At 38.7% G+C, this 21,207-nt stretch overlaps 3 protein-coding genes across 3 annotated transcripts; all 3 read left to right on the top strand.

Annotated features, from left to right (window-relative positions):
• Nucleotides 1–716: 716 nt before the first annotated feature.
• On the top strand, nucleotides 717–7,131 carry LOC127775523 (uncharacterized). The gene is made up of 18 exons (XM_052301773.1): nucleotides 717–1,015; nucleotides 1,101–1,282; nucleotides 2,041–2,145; nucleotides 2,233–2,304; nucleotides 2,378–2,525; nucleotides 2,899–2,981; nucleotides 3,190–3,245; nucleotides 3,732–3,868; nucleotides 3,940–4,030; nucleotides 4,168–4,233; nucleotides 4,329–4,551; nucleotides 4,909–5,010; nucleotides 5,202–5,287; nucleotides 5,372–5,494; nucleotides 5,590–5,659; nucleotides 5,757–5,848; nucleotides 6,299–6,403; nucleotides 6,620–7,131. Exons 1-18 carry the CDS (start codon nucleotides 843–845, stop codon nucleotides 6,743–6,745), a joined length of 2,040 nt encoding a protein of 679 aa, XP_052157733.1. The 5' UTR covers nucleotides 717–842; the 3' UTR covers nucleotides 6,746–7,131.
• A 309-nt stretch (nucleotides 7,132–7,440) lies between these two features.
• Nucleotides 7,441–14,954, top strand: LOC127777530 (uncharacterized). Its single transcript, XM_052304138.1, has 18 exons — nucleotides 7,441–7,797; nucleotides 8,599–8,768; nucleotides 9,200–9,304; nucleotides 9,379–9,450; nucleotides 9,572–9,719; nucleotides 10,140–10,222; nucleotides 10,918–10,973; nucleotides 11,184–11,311; nucleotides 11,388–11,478; nucleotides 11,603–11,668; nucleotides 11,789–12,011; nucleotides 12,237–12,338; nucleotides 12,516–12,601; nucleotides 12,686–12,808; nucleotides 13,295–13,364; nucleotides 13,465–13,556; nucleotides 14,326–14,430; nucleotides 14,529–14,954. Exons 1-18 carry the CDS (start codon nucleotides 7,463–7,465, stop codon nucleotides 14,640–14,642), a joined length of 2,169 nt encoding a protein of 722 aa, XP_052160098.1. The 5' UTR covers nucleotides 7,441–7,462; the 3' UTR covers nucleotides 14,643–14,954.
• Nucleotides 14,955–15,914: 960 nt separating this feature from the next.
• On the top strand, nucleotides 15,915–19,582 carry LOC127777800 (zinc finger protein ZOP1). Its single transcript, XM_052304419.1, has 5 exons — nucleotides 15,915–16,082; nucleotides 17,053–17,253; nucleotides 17,498–17,579; nucleotides 18,807–18,902; nucleotides 19,004–19,582. The coding sequence occupies exons 1-5, from the start codon at nucleotides 16,074–16,076 to the stop codon at nucleotides 19,345–19,347; spliced, it is 732 nt and encodes a 243-aa protein (XP_052160379.1). The 5' UTR covers nucleotides 15,915–16,073; the 3' UTR covers nucleotides 19,348–19,582.
• Nucleotides 19,583–21,207: the final 1,625 nt, after the last annotated feature.

Genomic DNA, 21,207 nt, shown 5'->3' with positions numbered 1-21,207 from the left:
TAGCCTAGATTTTTAAGTCAGCTTATTGGCTTATATGATTTATAGGCCAGTGGATTTAATGTCCTAAGTTTAGTGGTGGAGTCATACATCTATCTCATATAAGCCAAAAAAACTTCTCCAACCTAGCTTTTGGCTTAATAGTGTTAGAGTGGCTTATGGCTTAAAAAAACCAAATGAAAAAGCTGCTTGTTTGTTTTGGCTTAGACTTTTCGACTTATAAGTTGGCTTATAAGCCTAAACAAAGAGGGCCTAAGTATACCTAGCGATTAGTCTCGTCCATTCACTGTCGATCGGACGGCTGAGAATACCTCAAAGTCGTACCACCGAGCTTCTCTAACTTCACTGGATCCCAAATTCCCAATCGAGGAGGCCTAGCGTGGCCTCCATGGTTTCGCTTTTTTTTAATAAGCCAAAACGGCTTATTAGTGAATAAAATTGTATTTGTAGGTAAAACTTTTATATATGTGTTCTCGGTGACTTAAAAGCCAATGCTTAAAAAAACCACGTTGAAAATATCTTAAAATAATCTTAAAATTAAGTTTGAAAATTCAAAATTTACCTTTTTTTTTTCTTATTAGGCCATCCGATAGGAGTCGTTGTTACCGAAGTACTGTTCTAGTAATACAGAAATTTATTAGTATCCTATTCATTCTTAAGTTCTTAATGATACCCGAGTTGGACCGATGAGCCGGTGGCGGTGAGGTACAGAAGACTAGAAGAGTAGTGGAGTTTACCCGCGGTCTTGACAGCAACGCCGCTCACCTCACCTCACCTCACCTCTGCTCTCCTCCACCCCGCAACTCCCGGCAGCCGCCACGCGCGCGCACGCACGCCCTGTCGCGATGCACTCGCAGGCTTCCGCCGCGGCCGAGAAGGCGGTGGTGGCGCCGTACGGGTCATGGGAGTCGCCGATCAGCGCCGCCGCCGTCTCCGCCGCCGGGAGGACCGTCGAGGGGCTCGCCGTCGCCGGCGACGGCCGACTCCTCTGGGTCGAGACGCGCCCCGAGGAGGGAGGGTACGCGACGCGCGCCGACGCCATCCACCCCCTTCTCGCGTGGTCAGATTGCTCTCCTGATGCTGCATTTTTTCTTCTTCTTCAGACGAGCGGTCCTAGTGAAGGAAGCGGCGGAGCCGGGCGGCGATGCCGTGGATGTGACGCCGGAGGGGTTCGCGGTGAGGTCCCTGGCGCAGGAGTACGGCGGCGGGGCGTTCGCGGTGCAAGGGGATGTGGTGGTCTTCTCCAACTACAGCGACCAGCGCCTTTACAAGCAGACCATTGGAGGTACACCGAACAAGCCGCGCCATTGCAGCATACCGTACTCTTTACTGTGGATAATAGTTGGTGAACTCGACTACTCGAGCTCGCATTGCACCAAGTCTTAGGCCTTCGAATGGAAGTCAACAGACCAGGTCTGGTGCAGTTGCTGTTCTTCTGCTGTTTCACAAGGACTGCACCGGTTCTCAGTTGTAGCCTTGTAGGTTGGTACATTGCCCACGCAGCCTATGATGGACTACCTCCGTCTCAAAATATATCAACCTAATACTGGCTTTGTCCAGATTTACTATGTTATATCCTATCCAACGCTAGGTTGCTATATTTTGAGACAGAGGGGTAGTAGCTTTGAGGAAAATGGATCAGAAATGGTACGATTGAGTGGAAAACCTGAGCAGGTCTAATGTCTGCAATTCGTGAGGCACCGCCGAAAATTTAGTTGAAATGTAGTTAAGCTTTCGTCTGCCATTAATTTGGGATGCATCATGGAAATTGGGATCCAGATGACCAAATGCATGGGCAAATTGTTTACATAATTGAGATCTCCATGCTTTAGAGAAAAGAAAATGAGAAGAAACTAGCCTATCTTTATTTTTTTTTCTTTGAATAGTAATGCCGCTTTGATTTTCAAAAGGTTTATTCGATGTATCTTTTTAGTCTTTAAGTCACTAGTCATCATTGCTAAAAAAAGGCGCCATATGGAGTGCTCCTTCAAAGAGTATCTGGTAACTAATATATTTCAAAAATCTTTTCCTTGTTGATTTCAGATAACTCAGCACAACCTCTGACCCCAGATTACACTGGATCAGTGCTCCGTTACGCGGATGGTGTCTTTGATCCTCACTTCTGTCGTTATGTAACTATAATGGAAGGTTATTAGTATTTTATTTCACATTTAGCATTCTAGTAGGTATGCTTTCCATTGTTACCTTTTTAAGGAAGTTCCAATTTAAACTCAGATCACCGAAAGGATAGCTCAAATCCCGTGACAACAATTGCTGCTGTAACAATAAGTGACAGAGATGCTAATGGTAAGCTTCTTTTGAACTATACCTGTTACACTAACTTTTTATTGAAACTTCTCAACCTTTTGTTTTTGCTCAGAACCAACTGTGCTGGTCAGTGGCAACGATTTTTATGCTTTTCCACGCATTGATCCAATTAAAAGGTGTATGGCATGGATTGAATGGAGTAACCCAAACATGTCATGGGATAAAGCGCAATTATGGGTTGGATATTTCTCTGAGAAAGGGTAATCTCTTACTTGCATGCTTTCTGTTCTCAACTAGTTTTCATAAAGAAAGAGGTACTACTCTATCTACTACTGGATTACCTTTTTTGCTTTGAAAATACTGAATGATATTTTAGATCTTTATCTTTGTATTCATGTGAAGGAACATGGAGTTGTGCATATTACTAATCTTCAGCATTACTGCACTAGTCCATATTTGAGAACACACTGATCTTGTAGTCTCTAGTTCACGGCAAATAGTCAATTCAATAAGATATATTCATTATTCCATCCTTTTTCCTAAAATAAACTATGTTTGGGTTGCTTGTTGACGTGCGAATGTTGAATGATATATTCCAAGCCTACATATTTATTACGTATTCATAACATGCAGAGAGGTACACAACAAGATTTGCATTGCTGGTGGTGACCCAACGTTAGTAGAATCTCCTACTGAACCCAAGTGGACTTCAAAAGGTGTTAGCATTTTCATACCCAGTTTATATTATTTTAAGTTTTTTATGTGTTCAAGACATGCTCTTTCATCCTTGTAGCTATACCATTCTTCTCTGCATGGATTATGAATCTTTGGCATGTCAGAATCATTCTATAGGTTTTCATTTCTCCAAAAGATAGGTGCAAATATATTTCCAAAATATCACTTAATTCAATCAATTTTCTTCAGGGGAGCTGTTCTTCATAACTGACCGAGAGAGTGGGTTTTGGAATATTTATAAATGGGTATGATCTTCCCTGAACTAATTATTTTTATTCAGTTGCCCGTTGATCTGATTTTGCAAACTACTTGATTGAAGTATGGTGTGGTGCATACCGGACCTTATATCCGCTGCAACCCTCTCAGCGCTAATGTGTTCTGTCTTTATTACTTGTGCCTACTTCCCAGTCTAATTTCTCATACAAGAAGTTATATTCTGTTTATATTTGATATGCTTCTTTCAGTAGGAAGAGTTGTGGACTTGTGATAAACCATTTTATTATTGAGATATTATGTTGGCGTCTCCATTATATGGGGCAGCGTAATATTCATGTTAATATCCTACCACTAACTGCTAATTTTTTAGAATGAGGGAAACATTTATCATCACTAAAAAAAAAAAGAAAAGAGTCCATCCTAACCATGATGGCTAAAATTATGTTGCTAAAGATACTGAAAATAGTGCGATTTGTCCTCTTACTTGGCATTTACGTGCTATTCATTTACAACAGGATGAGGAGAGCAATTTGATAGTGCAACTGTATTCACTTGATGCTGAATTCTCAAAGCCAATGTGGATTTTTGGTGTCAGCTCCTATGGTTTCCTTGGAAAAGATGACACGAGTAACAAAATTGTTTGCTGTTACAGGTTTTTTCATGTTTTCCCATACTCAAGTGTTGGTTTACTGTGTGTAATTCATAACTTTGAATCTTATCCAGGCAGAATGGAAGGTCATGTGCTGGAGTGCTAGACCATGATTCAGGGTCTTTTTCAGAACTGGACATTCCCTTCTCTTCTGTAACTAACATAGTATGTGTATGAAATGCGATGAGTCAACTTCAGAACTAATTGTAGTTTGCTGGTTATAACATTTGGATCTCACTCGTCAGTGCCTTAAATTTGTTGGAATGCTGATGCTTTTAACTCAAATCCTCCTGATTTTCTAGGTTTCTGGGGATGGGTTCTTCTATGTTGAGGGTGCATCTGCTACTCTTCCAGTGTCGATTGCTAAGGTTCATTCAACTACCTTATCGGTTGTCACATGCCAACTATTCAAACTGAATTCCTTCAATATAGTGCAACCCTTTGACCTCTGTTTTTGCACCAGGTGACACTGGATGAAAAGAGAAAAACAGCAACTAATTTCTCTATAGTCTGGTCCTCTTCAGAGGATGTTATGCAATATGCGTCCTACTTTAGTTTGCCTGAATTTATGGAGTTTCCAACTGTAGTCCCCGGCCAGAAGGCTTATGCTTATTTCTATGCCCCGCACAATCATATTTTCCAAGGGTCGTCAGATGAGAAACCTCCGTTATTGGTCAGAACCCATGGTAATTAGTTATATGATGTTTCGTTGACTTCAATAGCCTATTTTATTCTTTTTGTCTTTACTGGTCACACTTGTAGCAGAAGTTATTAGGAAACATGATGTTGGTTTTTCTCATTCAATTTTGTTAGTGATATAGAGCAGCACTTTGTTTCTCTTTTATTTCAGTTGTTTTTGTTTGAAGAATGTTTTGTAGTGATGATAAAAGATCACAGAGCTCTCATTGGTCCTAAGTCCTGACTGACTTGACTGACAAGCCTTTTGAATTGCTAAGGGAAAGCAGAACATTAAAATAAGGAAATGTACTTTTTTTTAAAGAAAGGAAATGGAAACTCGTATTGACATTGTTGCAATTCTTTAGGTGGACCTACAGATGAAGCACGTGGAGTTCTGGATCTTGGTGTTCAGTACTGGACAAGCCGAGGATGGGCATTTGTTGATGTTAACTATGGGGGAAGCACAGGTCTTCAGCTCTTTCTTGACTCTAATATATCTGATAAAGAACTTGCATTTGTTTTATTTGGATGTTTGATGTATGAATTATTTTTTCTGACGAATTACAATGCTCTTATTTACATATACTATCTGTTTAGCATCAAAGATTTTGGTGTTTGATACGGACTAGTTTCTTGATATTTCTTCACGGTCTTAAAGGCTATGGGAGAAAATTTCGGGAGAGGCTTTTAGGGCAGTGGGGCGTCGTTGATGTAAATGATTGCTGCAGTTGTGCTACATTTTTGGTATATCTTATCAGACACAGACCTTTTTCATATTTTCGTGTGGAGGTTGTAAGCATTTATGCTAGTGTCATTCTGATTATTAAGGTGGAAACTGGAAGAGTAGATGCGCAACGGCTTTGTGTAACAGGAGAATCTGCTGGTGGATTCACAACTTTAGCTTGCCTTGCTTTTAGACTGATATTCAAGGCTGGTTCTTCTTTATATGGGGCAAGTCTCAGATTTCCATAAATTCTCTCTTTTGCTGCAACTATCTATCTGCTGAGATTTTAATGCATCTGGTGTTATGCTTCGGTCCAAAGCAGATTGCTGACTTAGCTTCGTTGAGGGCAGGCATGCACAAGTTTGAGGCATACTACATTGACAACCTTGTTGGTAAGGAATTTTGCACTCATCTATGCTGGAAAATAGGCGTATGTATATGCTCAGGGTTTGGTTAACAACATTACTTGCCATACCTTCAATATTCCAGGGAATAGAAAGGCTTACTTTGAGAGATCACCGATAAACTTCGTTGATAGATTTTCATGTCCAATTATATTGTTTCAAGGATTGGAAGACACGGTAAAGCTATAAGATCTGAACTTATCCCTCGGGTCATTTTTGTTTGAATGCAGTTATGAGTTCTAATTTTTTACTACCAGTATATTCAAAGCTATCTATAATTATTCAGTATGAAACCTATTTGGCTGATTTGTCTTTAAAGAAACTTCCAAATCATTATAATATAATCAGTCTGTACTAGTACAAAGTTACAAAAAGCAATAACATCATATAAACAAAAATGAAGGGTATTTAATTATCACTGATGCACTTTAGTCCTCGTGTCCCATGATCAATATGTATATGGCTAGGAAGTGCACTTACAGATAGAGTTACCTATCGATAAATCAAATGTAATCTGTTAACCCAGAACAGAGGGAACGAAAATCGGCTAAGAGTGACTTAGCAGCGGGTGCATTTCCCACATTCTGTTTCTCCTTACCAGCTTTTCACCTCTTCGATGATCTTTAGGTTGTGTCACCAGTTCAGGCAACGACGATATATAAGGCCATAAAGGACAAAGGCCTTCCTGTTGCTTTGGTTGAGTATGAAGGGGAACAACATGGTTTCCGCAAGGTCTGACGAGTACCTCTTGTCTTTATCTTTGCAACACCAAACTTATATATTAGTTACTAATGTATCAGGTTGAGTATTTCCTACCAAATTGTTTTTTTTTTTACCATGAAGGATTGAAGGCTAACTGTATATATTATTTTTCAGTATATGAAACTTTTAGACCAGTAAATAGACAATTTTACATAGGCACATATCTGACTTGCATTTCTGGAGCAGGCCGAGAACATCAAGTTTACCTTGGAGCAGCAGATGGTGTTCTTCGCTAGATTAGTGGGGCACTTCAAGGTGGCTGATGGCATCACTCCAATCAAGATCGACAATTTTGATGAACCCTCCTTGTAAGCGTTAAGAAGTTATTCGTCACCTAATCAACTTCTGGGAACAACTCGAGGGAACTCTGGAGCAACGCTGTCCTAGCTGTAGTTTGAAATAATCTCTTGAAGCTTTGCATGCGACTCTGGTCAATATAATGGAATAAATGCTTCCGTTAGCTAGAATTTCTCCCACGTTTTCACATCGTAGCACATTTGCAGGAATTTTATATGACTTTTACGAAATTTGGTATAATTCTAGTAGGAATTGGGGAAAATTTCAGCATTCCGAAAGAGGCCTTCGCCTATTTGCTATTTTGGCTGGGGTTAAGGGTTTTCATGAAGCATATTTCAAGTACTTCTGTGTAGGATGATATGATTCGAAACAGAGTAATGGTTGAGTAACATTGCGAAGTGAGCGTAGCTGGTAGTTTTTTTATGGTGCAACCTATCTATTCGGGTTAAGCTCTAGATTTATCATAGATGCTTATATTTATAATATATTATTCTTTCGATGATAGGTGATGCGTTGTTGATAGCGAGACATCCATGGTGTTGATATATTTCTTTAGAAACAAATTGAGTAGCATTGATCAAATGCACTAAAAATGAACAACTAAGAAAATTTAACAAAGCGCAATAGCGGATCTCGCTGCGAATGCTAGAGTGGAACAATGGAGCGTATCCTCCACTGTTCTATAAACCGCAAAAACCCCACAAAACCTCTTATAAAAAGCAGTCCTCACAAATGGCGACACTTCTCGCCTCCATCTCACCCGCACGCCTCTCCGCCTCCGCCCCCCACCTCCTCCTCCGCGCGCTGCCCCGCATCCGCCTCCGCCGCCCGCTCGCGTCGGCGCCCCGCATGTCCTCCTCCTCCTCCTCCACCACCGCGGCCTCCCCCGCCGCTGCCGCCGCCGACGGTGGCGGTACCGGCGAGAAGCCCGTGGCGGCGCCGTACGGATCCTGGAGGTCGCCCATCACCGCCGATGTTGTCTCCGGCGCCGACAAGCGGCTGGGAGGGATCGCCCTCGCCGGTGACGGGCGCCTCCTCTGGATCGAGGGCCGGCCCGAGGAGAAAGGGTAAGTTAACCAGTAACCGCCGTTCCTGAGCTTATAACAGTTATAAATAATTTTTTTTCCTCCAAATATTTTGGTAATAGCATTGGCAGCTACTACTACACTTTTTTTTACGGAAGTTTGTATGGTGCCTTAATTATACGTTAAGGCACATGGAGATTCTGATTCTCTTTTGTGTCTTGGTGGCCTCGAGCTATTGTGATTGTTGGTCTCGAGCTGTTGTGATGTTTGTTACTAGTTTCTTAGTAAGTGTGCGTATCTAGATTCTGGCATTGTTTTAGTAGCATGTTGGCACATATTTGCGTGGAGATTGTATCATAGAAACTGGAAGGAATAATGTGATTTCGTTTCACTATGTTTTTTTTTTAATTATTGGAATTTTAGTTTCTCAGCAGATTACTGGTATGATTTTTCTGCATATAAATGAAAGCAAGTTACAGCTTTGCACTAGAATACATGGTCAAATGAATGATTGGCTTATGGGCTTTGACAATTAGAGTTGATTGAATATGCAAATTTGAGAAACCCAGAATGTATTTTATATGCATTTGCTGTGTGTGCATTACTGCACTAGAGACAACATGATGCCAGAAGATTAATGTAATATAATAAATTCTTTCTGCCTGGCAATTGCTAATTCCATGAATTTCTAGCAGTGTGCAATTAAATAATTGATGGTTGCAATAACTGTGTTAAGTTTGTTAATGTCTGTTATTAGTGTACCATGCCATGTTCAACTTTTAATAGTTCCCTGTTATGCTGTGTCACTCGGAATTAATTTATCTTCAACCATATTGGACACAGGCGTATGGTTATTGTCAAGGAGGATGATAAGCCTGTGGATATCATACCTCAAGAATTTGCAGCACGTACTCTAGCTCAAGAATATGGAGGTGGTGCATTTGCAGTCAAAGATAATGTTGTTGTGTTCTCAAACTACAAGGATCAACGTCTGTACAAGCAAAGTACTAAAAGTGAGTCATTTGCTATGGTTGTAGGACTAAGGAGTTAGGTGAACCTAACTGAATTAGCATGTCAATAAAGAAATATAATTTAGTTGGAAGGATGTGTTTTTACTTTCCTTACTTATGGTAATTCTTTGTCTAGTACTTCATTGAAAAATATTTCATTGCGTATATGCATTTATAGGTTACTGTATAGCATGCTCATTCAAATAAGTAGAATTGGTGGAGCATGTCTTAACAAGCGAAAAGACTTGCGTTTATAATGAAATGACAGCCAGTGAAATGATAGGTTGTGTTTGACAGGATTAAAAAGGAAATCTAATCACACTATTCAGCTGTTAAATATTTAGAAGCACTTAATGCTTGATGATCAATATGCATATTAAATAATGATATTTTTTTCTGCTGAAATATTTCACATGATGATTTTCCCTTGTCAGCTGGTGTGCCTGTGCCTCTTACACCCGATTATGGTGGGCCTGATGTCAGTTATGCTGATGGAGTCTTTGATCCTCACTTCAGCCGTTATGTTACCGTGATAGAAGGTAAATTGGCATATGATTTTATTACAAACTATAGTTGCATACTGAACTTCTGACATGCTCAAATTTCTTGATAGACCGTCGAAAGAGTAGCTTGAATCCCACCACAACAATCGCAGCTATAAGCTTGAGTAATGGGGTTGTTCAGGGTAAGACTATACGAAATGTTTATAACTTTCACAAAGTTAAATCTATGTGTGCGTGTTGCTTGTAATTTTCTCATATCTGCTTTTTTTGTAAGAATTCTTACATTTTTTTTCTGTATTGAAGAACCAAAGGTGCTGATTAGTGGCAATGACTTCTATGCTTTTCCTCGTATTGACCATAATAACAAGCGTATGGCATGGATAGAGTGGAGTCATCCAAATATGCCCTGGGATAAGTCAGAACTTTGGGTTGGCTACTTCTCTGAAAGCGGGTAAGCAACATTATCTTTAGAAATGCATATTAGAACATGCTGCCTTTTTCTTCCAATCAGGTAATATAAACAAAACAAATGTTACATTCGGGATGACAGAAATTTAGATGGATCCATTATCTTTTTCTTGGTTCATAATACATGCTAGCCCTTCTACAGGAATCATTTGATGGTACACTTTAATAAACTTTGAGTGTCCCTAAGGAACCCTATCTCTAATGCATGGAATATATATATAAAGAAGTTAGTCTGACTACAGAGGAATATCTCATAATACTAAAAACTTTTGGATTTATTTTCTGTTGTAATCTCTAGTGTTGCAGTCTGTAACCTTATGCTAGTCCATTTTCGACCTGTTTCTGATTTTTTTTTCAACTGTTAGCTTTTTATGATTAAGCACCCATGATTCTTTGTTTGTAGAGACTTGACCAAACGGGTCTGTGTTGCTGGTAGCAATCCAATGTTAGTGGAGTCCCCAACTGAGCCTAAATGGTCTCCAAAAGGTGTCATGTTGCTTGTTAATTTTGTCTGATTATCTGAAACATGTTGCATATTTATTTGTTACTTGAGTGAGAAAGCCGTTATATGTTTGTAATATGTTTGTTTATTTATTTATTTATTATGCCTGTATGTTTGTAGGAATTCAAACATATTTGCATGAGAAGATTATACAAATGTAACATTGTGAAGCAGTACCTACCATATCTTGCTCTTTCTTTAGGCATGCATATTCACATTTTTAATTGACTCTAATACTGGACGCCAGAAGATGGAATCAATACTATTCTACCGAGATGTTACATCATGATTTCTGTCAGTATTGCTCTAAAAAAAATGTTCATGTTAGTCTTACAGTATTTGCTGTGTGGATTATTTCCTTGAGTGGTTTCAACTAGATGGTCTAGCATAGTTCATATCCACGATGTACAATTGTCTTATTTAAGCAAAAAATGTTATCTTTGGTATGGAAGGTGTTCTTAGCTCGGCCAGCTACTTGTATTTATTATTGTTCCCGAGCCTTTTCTTCACAATCACAGTGATTAAATTCGTTGGTTCCATAACCCATTAACCCCTTTGCAACTTTAGCAATAGCAATTTATTTGCTTGGCAGTGATGCGACTATTGATTTATCATGATTATAATCATCCTGCTTGCAACTCTGCTACCAAAGATTCGTCTAATTCATATGAACTTGCAGGCGAATTGTTTTTCATAACTGATAGAGGGAGTGGATTTTGGAACATCTATAAATGGGTAATTAGTTTTCTCTTAATCCTTGAACTTCTTCATTTAACATTTGAAGTATCTTTTGTCCTGATTTTGTTTGACATCTCTACTTTTTAGTTGGAACTTGTAAGTAATGACTTCAATGATCATGGCTCATTGCATGATCAAATACAGCATTCTTGGTCATCATCTGGATTTTGTTTGACATACATTGCCAATGCACTTGTTTGTCATCAGGTTGAGCACACCAACGAGGTTATTTCAGTTTACACGCTAGATGCTGAGTTCACAAGGCCATTGTGGGTTTTTGGTATCAGCTCTTATGGTTTTCTTGGTGAAAGCAATCACATTGTTTTCAGCTACAGGTTTTTATTGTACTGTTATACTTCTGTTGATGAAAATATATTAAAAATTCCATCACAATACCTATATGTCACACAGGCAGCATGGAAGGTCATATCTTGGTGTTCTGGACTCTGATATAGGTTCTGTTTCATTGCTTGACACCCCCTTCAGTGATTTATCCAATGTGGTAAGCATCGTATTCGGCATCACTTTTATTTGAAAAAACTGTACTATCCATATTCTGCCTTGTTTAGTTCCGTTCTAGAGTGGTTATGATAACTTACCTCTAGTCCTCTACTATGGTGTGCCAGGTTACTGGAAATGATTACTTCTATATTGAAGGTGCATCTGCAACTGTTCCAATGTCAATCGCAAAGGTTTCTAGGATCTCACATCCAGATTTCTGCTTTGTTGATGATGTGTTGGTGCCTCTTTTTTTTTTCATTTTAGAACTTTTTGTGTATCAACTATGAAGCATCATATTCTGTTTCTTTCAGGTAGCTTTAAATGAGGACAGAACAAAAGTAGTTAGTTTCTCAATAATTTGGTCATCCTCATCAGATGTTGTACAATATAGTTCTTTCTTCAGTGCACCAGAATTTGTTGAGTTTTCAACATCCAGCACCGGCCAGAAAGCTTATGCATATTTCTACCCACCTTCAAACCCAAATTTTCAAGGTTTGCCAGACGAAAAACCTCCATTGCTTGTCAAAACACATGGTAAGTAAATTATTGAAGCCTTGTGATGCCTCAGAATATCTTTGTAGTTTGATCCCAGAAAATAATTATTCAGTTATTTAGGCCCAACTGTTATGTGTTCTGTTTTGTATTTACAATTTTTACTATGTGGTTTCTGTCTAATTTGGTTCATTAGGTTATTGCATCCTTCTTTTCCATGATCACAATCATGGCAATCGCATATTTGATATTCCCCACATCTTTCAGGAGGACCAACAGCAGAAACACGTGGAATTCTGGACCTGAGTGTTCAGTATTGGACAAGTCGAGGATGGGCATATCTTGATGTTAACTATGGGGGAAGCACTGGTTTGTCCTTTTAGCTTCCACTGTTTGGACTTTTGGTTGCACCTTTATGTACAATGTTGGGAGCTTGTTTTCTTTTTCTGCTAATTCATGTCGTAGTTGATTTAATAAAGGCTCTAGGTTATTTAAATCTTTAGTTTTATCACTGAATTTAACTGTAGTATAATAATATAACTGAAGGTTTTGGGAGGGAGTATCGAGAGAGGCTATTGGGGAAATGGGGTATCGTCGATGTTGATGATTGTTGCAGCTGTGCAAGAGTCCTGGTACATCCTAGTAGTAATGGTCGTAATTATATAATAGCATTTCATTATAGTAATGCTAACAAAACACCTTAATGCATTTTTTAGGTGGAGAGTGGGAAAGTAGATGAGCGACGCCTTTGTATTACTGGGCGATCAGCAGGTGGGTACACTACGTTAGCTTCACTCGCATTCAGGGACACATTCAAGGCTGGAGCTTCTTTGTATGGTGTAAGTTATATATCTTTCTAGGATTCTGCTTTTTTTGGCTTTCCTATAAATGTACATAACAAAGAACAATGGGGGCTGCAGGTTCTAGATTTCTTGTGATTGTTTTTAAGTAATAGTTACTTTTTACACATCAATTGCATTATCTTTTAGAAAATAATTGGCGATATGATCCTTTTCTTAGTCCATATCCAAGATGGGAATATTCAAGAATATTTTTCAGCCCAGTGCACAACGTTGTAGGATCTGTTTTTCACAGATATAACTAAGAATTTAACAAACTTGATTTATAACGTGAAATTGAGGTATTAAATCACTACTTGCATTTGTATGATAGGTAATTTGATATGGAAAACTGATAAAAAGATTAAAGTGCAGTTCACAGAGTGGTCCACCTTTGTAACGTCAATCATTTTTGTCTCTACATAGACATAAGAACTATTGAGCAGATTGTTGACTTGTCATTTTTATTACCATATTAATGAGCAGATTGGTGACTTATCTTTGTTGAGAGCAGAGACACACAAATTCGAGTCTCACTATACTGACAATCTTGTAGGTAAGACCATAAGAGTCTCACTATTTCTGCTTTGGTAAAAGTATTCAATCCAACCCGTATGTCCAATGTAATAGTCACCTTTTGCCACATTGCTCTTCAGGAAATGAAAATGCTTACTATGAGAGATCACCGATCAACTTTGTTGACAAATTTACATGTCCAGTTATTTTGTTTCAAGGCTTGGATGATAAGGTATGTGATGATTGCTGAGGATCAACTATTTTAGACAAGTCATGTTTGTCAGTGTATAGTTGTATAACATGTCAAAGTGTTACATGCGGTGAAAATTTACTGTATGAGGTATGCTCCGCTGTTACACTTGCACCCTTGAATAGAGATCGATATCTAGCAGAACAGCAGACAAGCTAATGTGGGACTCTTGAATCGAGCTTTTATTTTCTGTTTATTAGATTATCCGCTTCTGTCAGATCATCAATTCATCATATTTTAGTTCCTCCTATAGTTAACTAATGGTTTTTCCTAAACCATCCTCTGGTACTCATTAGTTCTTACAGATTTATTACAGGAGTATTAGATCTAAGACAAGTAATAAGTTTCATGTTCACATGTTATTTGCTAATTTTTTTTTATTAATTTTCATAACTCACCTGGAGAAGCAAGGGTCACTTTCTAGGTACTTATAACTTAGAGTTAAAGATTTTTTTTTTAAAAAAATACTTCTATATTGTGTAGTTGAGCCTTTTTCTCATCATTCCTGCAATATTTCCTTGTGAAACATTTCCTATGAGTTCATAAACCGGAAGTTTCTATGTTGGTCTCATGCATAGTCATGATAACTGAGGAATTACTGATGCATAATTGCCTCTCATCATTCCTGCAATATTTCCTTGTGAAACATTTCCTATGAGCTCATAATCATGATAACCGAGAAATTAATGGTGCATAATTGCAACTATAAAGTGCAAACAATTTCATCTGCTTCAATTCATTTTCATTCCAGGTAGTCCCACCAGATCAGGCACGCAAAATATACAAGGCCTTAAAAGAGAAAGGTTTGCCTGTTGCCTTGGTGGAATACGAAGGAGAGCAGCATGGTTTCCGCAAGGTACCAAACTGTATCACTTGTCTCTCTAGTCTCAAGTCTCTTTACACCCTAAACCCTGCGATAAGGTTGTGATGGAGTATGCTCTTCCATTTGAACAGGCTGAGAACATCAAGTTTACTTTGGAGCAGCAGATGGTGTTCTTTGCTCGATTAGTCGGGAATTTTAAGGTGGCAGATGATATAACTCCAATCAAGATCGAAAACTTTGACTGATCGCTCGAAGAAAGTGTAGCAGTAGCTTACATTTCGTGGAACATGACCTCTTACAGTTTGCATCTGTTTGAATTGTCCATGTACTCCGACTAAATGTTCATTAAAATCAATCAATGTTGGAGTCTGGGGCAATGGAATCGCATATTTGAGTTTCGGAAACTCCAGAAATCGCCCATATTAGGCAACAGGAGACACATCCATACCTAACTTTATTTTAATAGACCATTATTTCTTCTGAGACAAGAGTCATCTATAACACAAACATTCGGCCGGGTTTTTTTTTTTTTGAGAAATAATAGCCTGGGATGGACTTGAGACAAGTTCGGAATGCAGGAAAATTTCTAATTAAACTGAAGTCTTCATGTTAGCTTAAATATAAGCCTTAGCCAAAATTTTAATTTTGATACTTGGTTTTGGAGTTCTTTCATCGTATTCTATTATCTAGCCTTAGCTTTTAATTGCCGAGAATAGATATAAAAGTTTTAACCAAACTCTAATTATTTGAAACAATTTTAGTTGCTCCGTTTATTAATCTAAGGCTTATTAGCTGTTGCTACTAAACTATCATCGCCTTTGTCCAAAATGCAGTTCGTGTACGAAGCGGACAGAAATCCGATTTTTTTTAAAAAAATAAATTTCATAGTATTGTAATTATTTGGTCAAAATTATTACTTTGCTATCTACAAAGCTACAATAATAGTGAATGATTTTATTAGAAAACTATAAAATTATATCGTTTTAGTTTATGTAACACGTGAACCCAATGTACAACAACATGAGTATTCATATATGTATGATAGGTGGATCGAAACATTTTGAATTTTTTTTCCTAGTTGATTACATTTGTAGAAAAATAAAATAATATTTTTTACATAAAACAAACCTATTATCAAAATATATTAAATGTTAGTTTTAATAAAACTAATTGGTGTTATAAAATTTATCAAACTTAAAAAAGTTTGACTAATTAAAAAAATCAAAATAACTTATAATATAAAATGGATGGATTATAAAAATGGATGGATTATAAAAATGGATGGAGTAGGATATAAAGTTGCAGCTTTCTAATAAATCATATGTTATTGTTGCAACTATCCGAAATGCTTGATTAAAATTGAGTTTCGATAAAAAAATAGTTGTAGTGTTTCTTTTTTTTTTCGAAATTTACTCGGAAGAAAAATCACGTGTTTAAACTTCAAACAAGGCATGAATTTGAATTATGAACGTCTGGAATCCGCAGCTTCTCCCCCTCTCCGGCGGGCCCACATCCCGCAGAAATACTCCTCACCCCAGCACCCTCTCCCCCGTCCCGTCTCCGACTGCGACCAAAAATCCCCCGCTCGCTTGGCCGCTCCGGCGATCCCCTCCCCCGGCAGCGGAGGCGAAGCTCACTGTCGCAATCGGCGCAGCTGAGCGGAGCCCTTGCCCGCCATGACGGAGGTACGCTCTCCCTTCTTCCTCCGCAATTTTCCGGCATCGCGCGTTGCCCTGTTGCCCTCCGCCGCCCGCTGTGGGGATTCGCGCATCGATCTGAACGAAACCACGGTGCTTTTTTCTCCTTTGGGGGGTTTCTCGGTGATGGTCGGCTTCTTCCGAGTGCGAGTTTATACAGGATTAGCTGATGTTTAGGGATTTTGCCTCTGTTAGTCACTTGGTCTCGTGGATTTCGATGAATTAGGGTTAGTTTCGTAATTCGTATGCTGCTTGTGCATGTCCCTGTGTGTTCGGATGCTATGGGAGAGTAGATAGAATATGCGGCTTGGTGAGGCTGGACTGAGGAAGATTTTGCCTCTGGACTGGAGTGATTCCATCTTCATATGGGTGCTTCAGTCATCTTATGTTTTTGTAGATTGAGATAGTTAACCAAATAGGGCTTTGATTCTTTTGGTAGGTTAATGGTATTTTTTAGTACTTGTTTGTATTCAACTGTAATTAAATTTGAAATGCTAAGTGGAGATTAGAGACTGAAAGTCCCAATGTGATGTATCATGGCAATATTATCAATTCTCTTTCTGAATAAATCAGGATACAAATGCCTATTGTGTTCGTTTATAGGAGAATAGTTAGTTGTTTTTTCCTTTCGAAAAAATTCGTGTCCAATCATTCATATGATCTATGTTATGCTCTTAAACTCTGTTGTTGCAAGCATCCAATCCTGCTAATTGACTTTTTGGCATCAATATTTTTTACCATTGCGAGAAAGAGATTATTTAGTCACTATCTGAAAAGGTGACAGTACAAGAAGCAACTGTAGTTTCCTTCTGGTAGGAATACAGGGTCCCTATTAGCCCTTTGAAAGTTATCTGCGATCATCTTCTTTGACATTTAAGTTGTTGTACACTGTCATCACAAGCATCCAACTTTGCAAGTTTTTTTGTTATAAATAACTTTTTCCCCTATCTTTTTCCAGTACTGGGTGAGCCAAGGAAACAAATGGTGTGACTTCTGTAAGATTTACATAGCTAATAACCCACTAAGCATCAGAACACATGAAATCGGTAAGCGCCACAAGGACAATGTCACTAAAAGATTGGCAACCATGCAAAAGGAGGGTGCTGCCAAAGAAAAGGAGCAGCAGCAAGCAGCCCGGGCCCTCCAGCAAATAGAAGCTGTAAGTTTGTAATGCTGTTTTTTTCCCCAGTATGTTGGTATCCTAATCACCTAATGTACATATTGTTATGTCACAAACTACAGAGCTTGTGAAGGGTAAACACTTCTGCATTGATAAAACCATGTAGGCTTTTTCTTTTTGAATTTATCCTTTCCCTTATTGCTGTGTTGTTTCAATTTATCTTGCAATTGGTTGATTTATGAACTACCATGCCTTGTTATTTGTAACTTACTGTTCACTGCAGAAAGCTAAAAAGAGCTACCAAAAAGATTTAGAGAACAGTCAAAGGAATGTGGACGGTGACACTTCTGCGGCACCTGGAGATGGTTTGTATGGCTCACCGTTGTCTATCAATAGTGTTCTTCAATGCCTGATCCACTGCATAGCCTGTTTTCTTTTGTGCCATTAGTTATCTCTGCTTTGTATAAAAAAAAAATAGGCCTCCATATCTGATGAAGCTATCCCTAAGCGCTTTTATTTGCGAACCCTTTTGTTTAATCCTAAAATATAAAATGAGTCCTTTGGATGAGGTACTTTCTTTTTTTAGTAAATTAGTATGGAGTATTTCTTTCTGCAATTCCAATTATATCAATACTTTAATCCTATTTATTACTCCTGGAATTTTCTATTTATGGGGACAGATAATACCTCACCCTAGGAAGAGCCGTTTTGAAGGATGACTAATTTTTAGAGGATATATGCTTGCTATCTTCCTTCCCGTCCTTTGTTTAGGATAGTGAAAAATATTTTTTCCTTTTATTTTAGGAATTTTGGGAACATCCTACTTCTCTGTTATGCTTTTGTAGGATTTTTTTAGTTGATGGTTAGGTTAATTCACCAATCTTGAGAGGGCTTAGTTGGTCATGATTTCTGTTTTCTCTTTTTGTTCACTATTTTGAGCTTGTATTAACTTGTTGTATTAGTCTTATCTTCTTAATTTTTTCTCCTGCTGATTCTAGTTTTTGACATGCTTGAAATATATTCCAACCTAGCTCATGTAATACAATACCTTGGTTAGCAGAAATGTCTAACTACTGTCAATTTTCAAAGCCTAAAATTGTTTTATCTTAAATCCGTCCTTCAAACATATCTTTCTCTTGGCTCAAATGTATGGGAAAATATGTAGCCTGGAAACTACTATAGGATGTAAAAATGAATGTTTGAGATTTGTCCATGTCATCATGAGTAAAACTTTTACTACCAAATTGAGCCGTGAGTAATACTTGCTCTGCTACTACGTTGACGATAAATTTTGCTAACAATTGCATTAATGTTAATGAAATGATGTTAGATTTTCATGAACTGTGCCCTAGCAGAATTATTCTGGTTAGTATGCTTAATACTCTTAAGTCTTTACTGATGATTATATGTCATTAAAGACAGGAGAACAGATGAACAGACCAGTTCCTACCTTTAACTGGAACACTGAGTAGCATGAACCATGATGCACTGTTTGCATATGTGCGCTGATCATTCTGTCCGCCAGCACTACTACAATTTTCGCTATTTAACAATATTTGTTCAATCTGTTAGATAACATCCTGTTTGTGCAGGATGGGAATTCGACTCTACTTCAGGATACTATTATGACAAATCTACTGGACTCTATTTTGACTCAAATTCTGGTTTCTACTATTCTGACGGTTTAGGTACTTCTCTTAACATGTGTATCTGGATCTTTAAGTGGTTATGTCATGCCTTTGAGGGAGCTGCTATTTCTCACTAATATTTATGCTTTCTTAATGAGCAGGTAAATGGGTCACTCAGGAAGAGGCATACGCATGGGCGAAAACCTCCCAAGCTAATGCTGGGCAATCCTCAAGTTCACAAACAAAACCAACTGCTTCAGTTGCGACTGTCCCCACAATTAAAGGGGGCCAAGCTCCAGGTTTGGTCGTCAAGAAACCACTGAATCCGATGAGAACTGTAAAGGGTGCTCCATCCGCCATTGCTGTTAACAAGAGAAAAAGAGAGGACGGCAAGCCCAAAGTGATCTCAAAGGAGGAGGAAGCCGCCCTTAAAGCGCGTGAAGCAGCAAGAAAAAGAATGGAGGATAGGGAGAAGCCCTTAATGGGACTATACAGATCGTACTAAGGGGCCTCCCCATAAGAAATGCTAATGGATGGATTGTTCTGTAAAAGAAGATTTGCGAGATTATTAGCGTTGGGTGTCTTCAAGAGCGTCTTCTGCATCAGGGAAGCATGTCTGTAGTGTACAATATCTCTGGTACCAACAATATCCTGAATTGGATAAATTCCCTTTTCTGAAACTGTGATCTGTGAAACATGTAAAGTACTATACATTCGTTAGCATTTCTTTTGCTCTTTCACACTGGATACACTGTAGAAATGACGACCTTTGCGATCAACTTTACAGGAAAAAGAATATCTTTACCATGCCTCCTATGTTTGAAGCCTCGAAAGCTCCGAAGTGGTAATCAAGATGATCACCAATAGCAACTACCCCTAGTACTGCAGATATCGAGCTATGATTAACTGCTCTTTTATGTCATACTCCCTCTGTCCCATGAAAAATCACATCATACTATTATGAATCTGGATATAATTCTATTCAGATTCGCTGTCATATTCAGTTCTACATTTTTTTTTTTTTGGGACGAAAGGAATATGACTTGCAGCAGCTAGATGCGTAGAACTTCACCTGTCATGCTGCAAATAATTCTGCAGCAGAGTTGCCACCAACTGCCAACCTGTTTCAGCGGACCTCCGCTTCGTCACTGGCGGTCGGCAAGGCAGAAGCAGTTGAAACGAACGGTCCCCGGCGTTGAACGGAGCGAGCGGCCATGCCCATGTGAGCTGATAGCCGCTGCTAGTACAGTGCTGTTACTGGTGTCGCCCTTAGCAAAACGTCGTCAGCGTCACAATCCTAGACACGGCCCGTTTTTTTGTTCGTGTCAGGATCGCGATCACGACTAGGATTACGATAATATAATATCGCATTGTCGCACAGTAAATAAACGGCTCAGTATAAAAGTAGTTTAATTTAACTTTTAAGACACGATTTTGTTTGAGAGAAGATGCTTGGCACGTTCGGATGATGGTCGCGAGAACGTCACTGCTCCTCGTTTATTTTTTTTCTGGAATAATTTGTGGTTGTTTGGTGGGCGTTTCTCCCGTGGATCGTGTGGGGGATTACGGGGAACGTCACGTCGTGTTTGACCGGGAAAGTTGGCCGTGGAACCGGATGGATCACATTCACGGGTGGACGGCTCCGGTCAAACTAAGCGTGCGGCGGTCGGGACCGTGGAACAGCTACTAACTAGTCTACTGCTGCACACTCCCGGGCTCCCGGCTTGGCCGCTTGGGCCTCACAAGAAGAATAAATAAAATTAAAGTTAGAGAAAGAAAGAAGAGGAATAAATCATGGCAATGGTTGGTGGTGCCCAACACATCACAGACTCACAGGGCCTTAGGGCTAGACTATTAGTAAATGGTCATGGTCATGTTTGATAGTACTACTCCCCTCCGTCCCATAATATAAGGGATTTTAATTTTTTTTTTCATTGTTTAACCATTTGTCTTATTCAAAAATTTTTAGAATTATTATTTATTTTATTTCTGACTTACTTTATTATCCAAAGTGCACAACTTTTTTTTTTATATTTGCACAAATTTTTTTAATAAGACGAGTGGTTAAATATTGCAAGTAAAAACTCAAAATCCCTTATATTATGGGACGGAGGGAGTAGAAAGGAGGTGGTGAGCACTTGTACTTGGGGTGGCTAATTAGGGCTAGCTAAATTGCATCCCTCCTATTAATTGTACTATCTCCGGTTATAAATAGGGTTTTAGGGAGGCAAATGATGTATCGCTGGTCTTCGTCTTTTGGAACTCCTATAGACATTCCTATGTTGCCACATGGCAATATAATAAGTTATTCATAAACACGAATAAGTAAATTAGGTGTACAATCTCATGGAACAAAATAATTGAA

Source organism: Oryza glaberrima, chromosome 6, assembly GCF_000147395.1.
Source record: "Oryza glaberrima chromosome 6, OglaRS2, whole genome shotgun sequence".
Lineage (NCBI taxonomy): Eukaryota > Viridiplantae > Streptophyta > Magnoliopsida > Poales > Poaceae > Oryza > Oryza glaberrima.
Note: the sequence above shows the minus strand (reverse complement) of the source record. Positions and strands in the feature narration are given on the sequence as shown.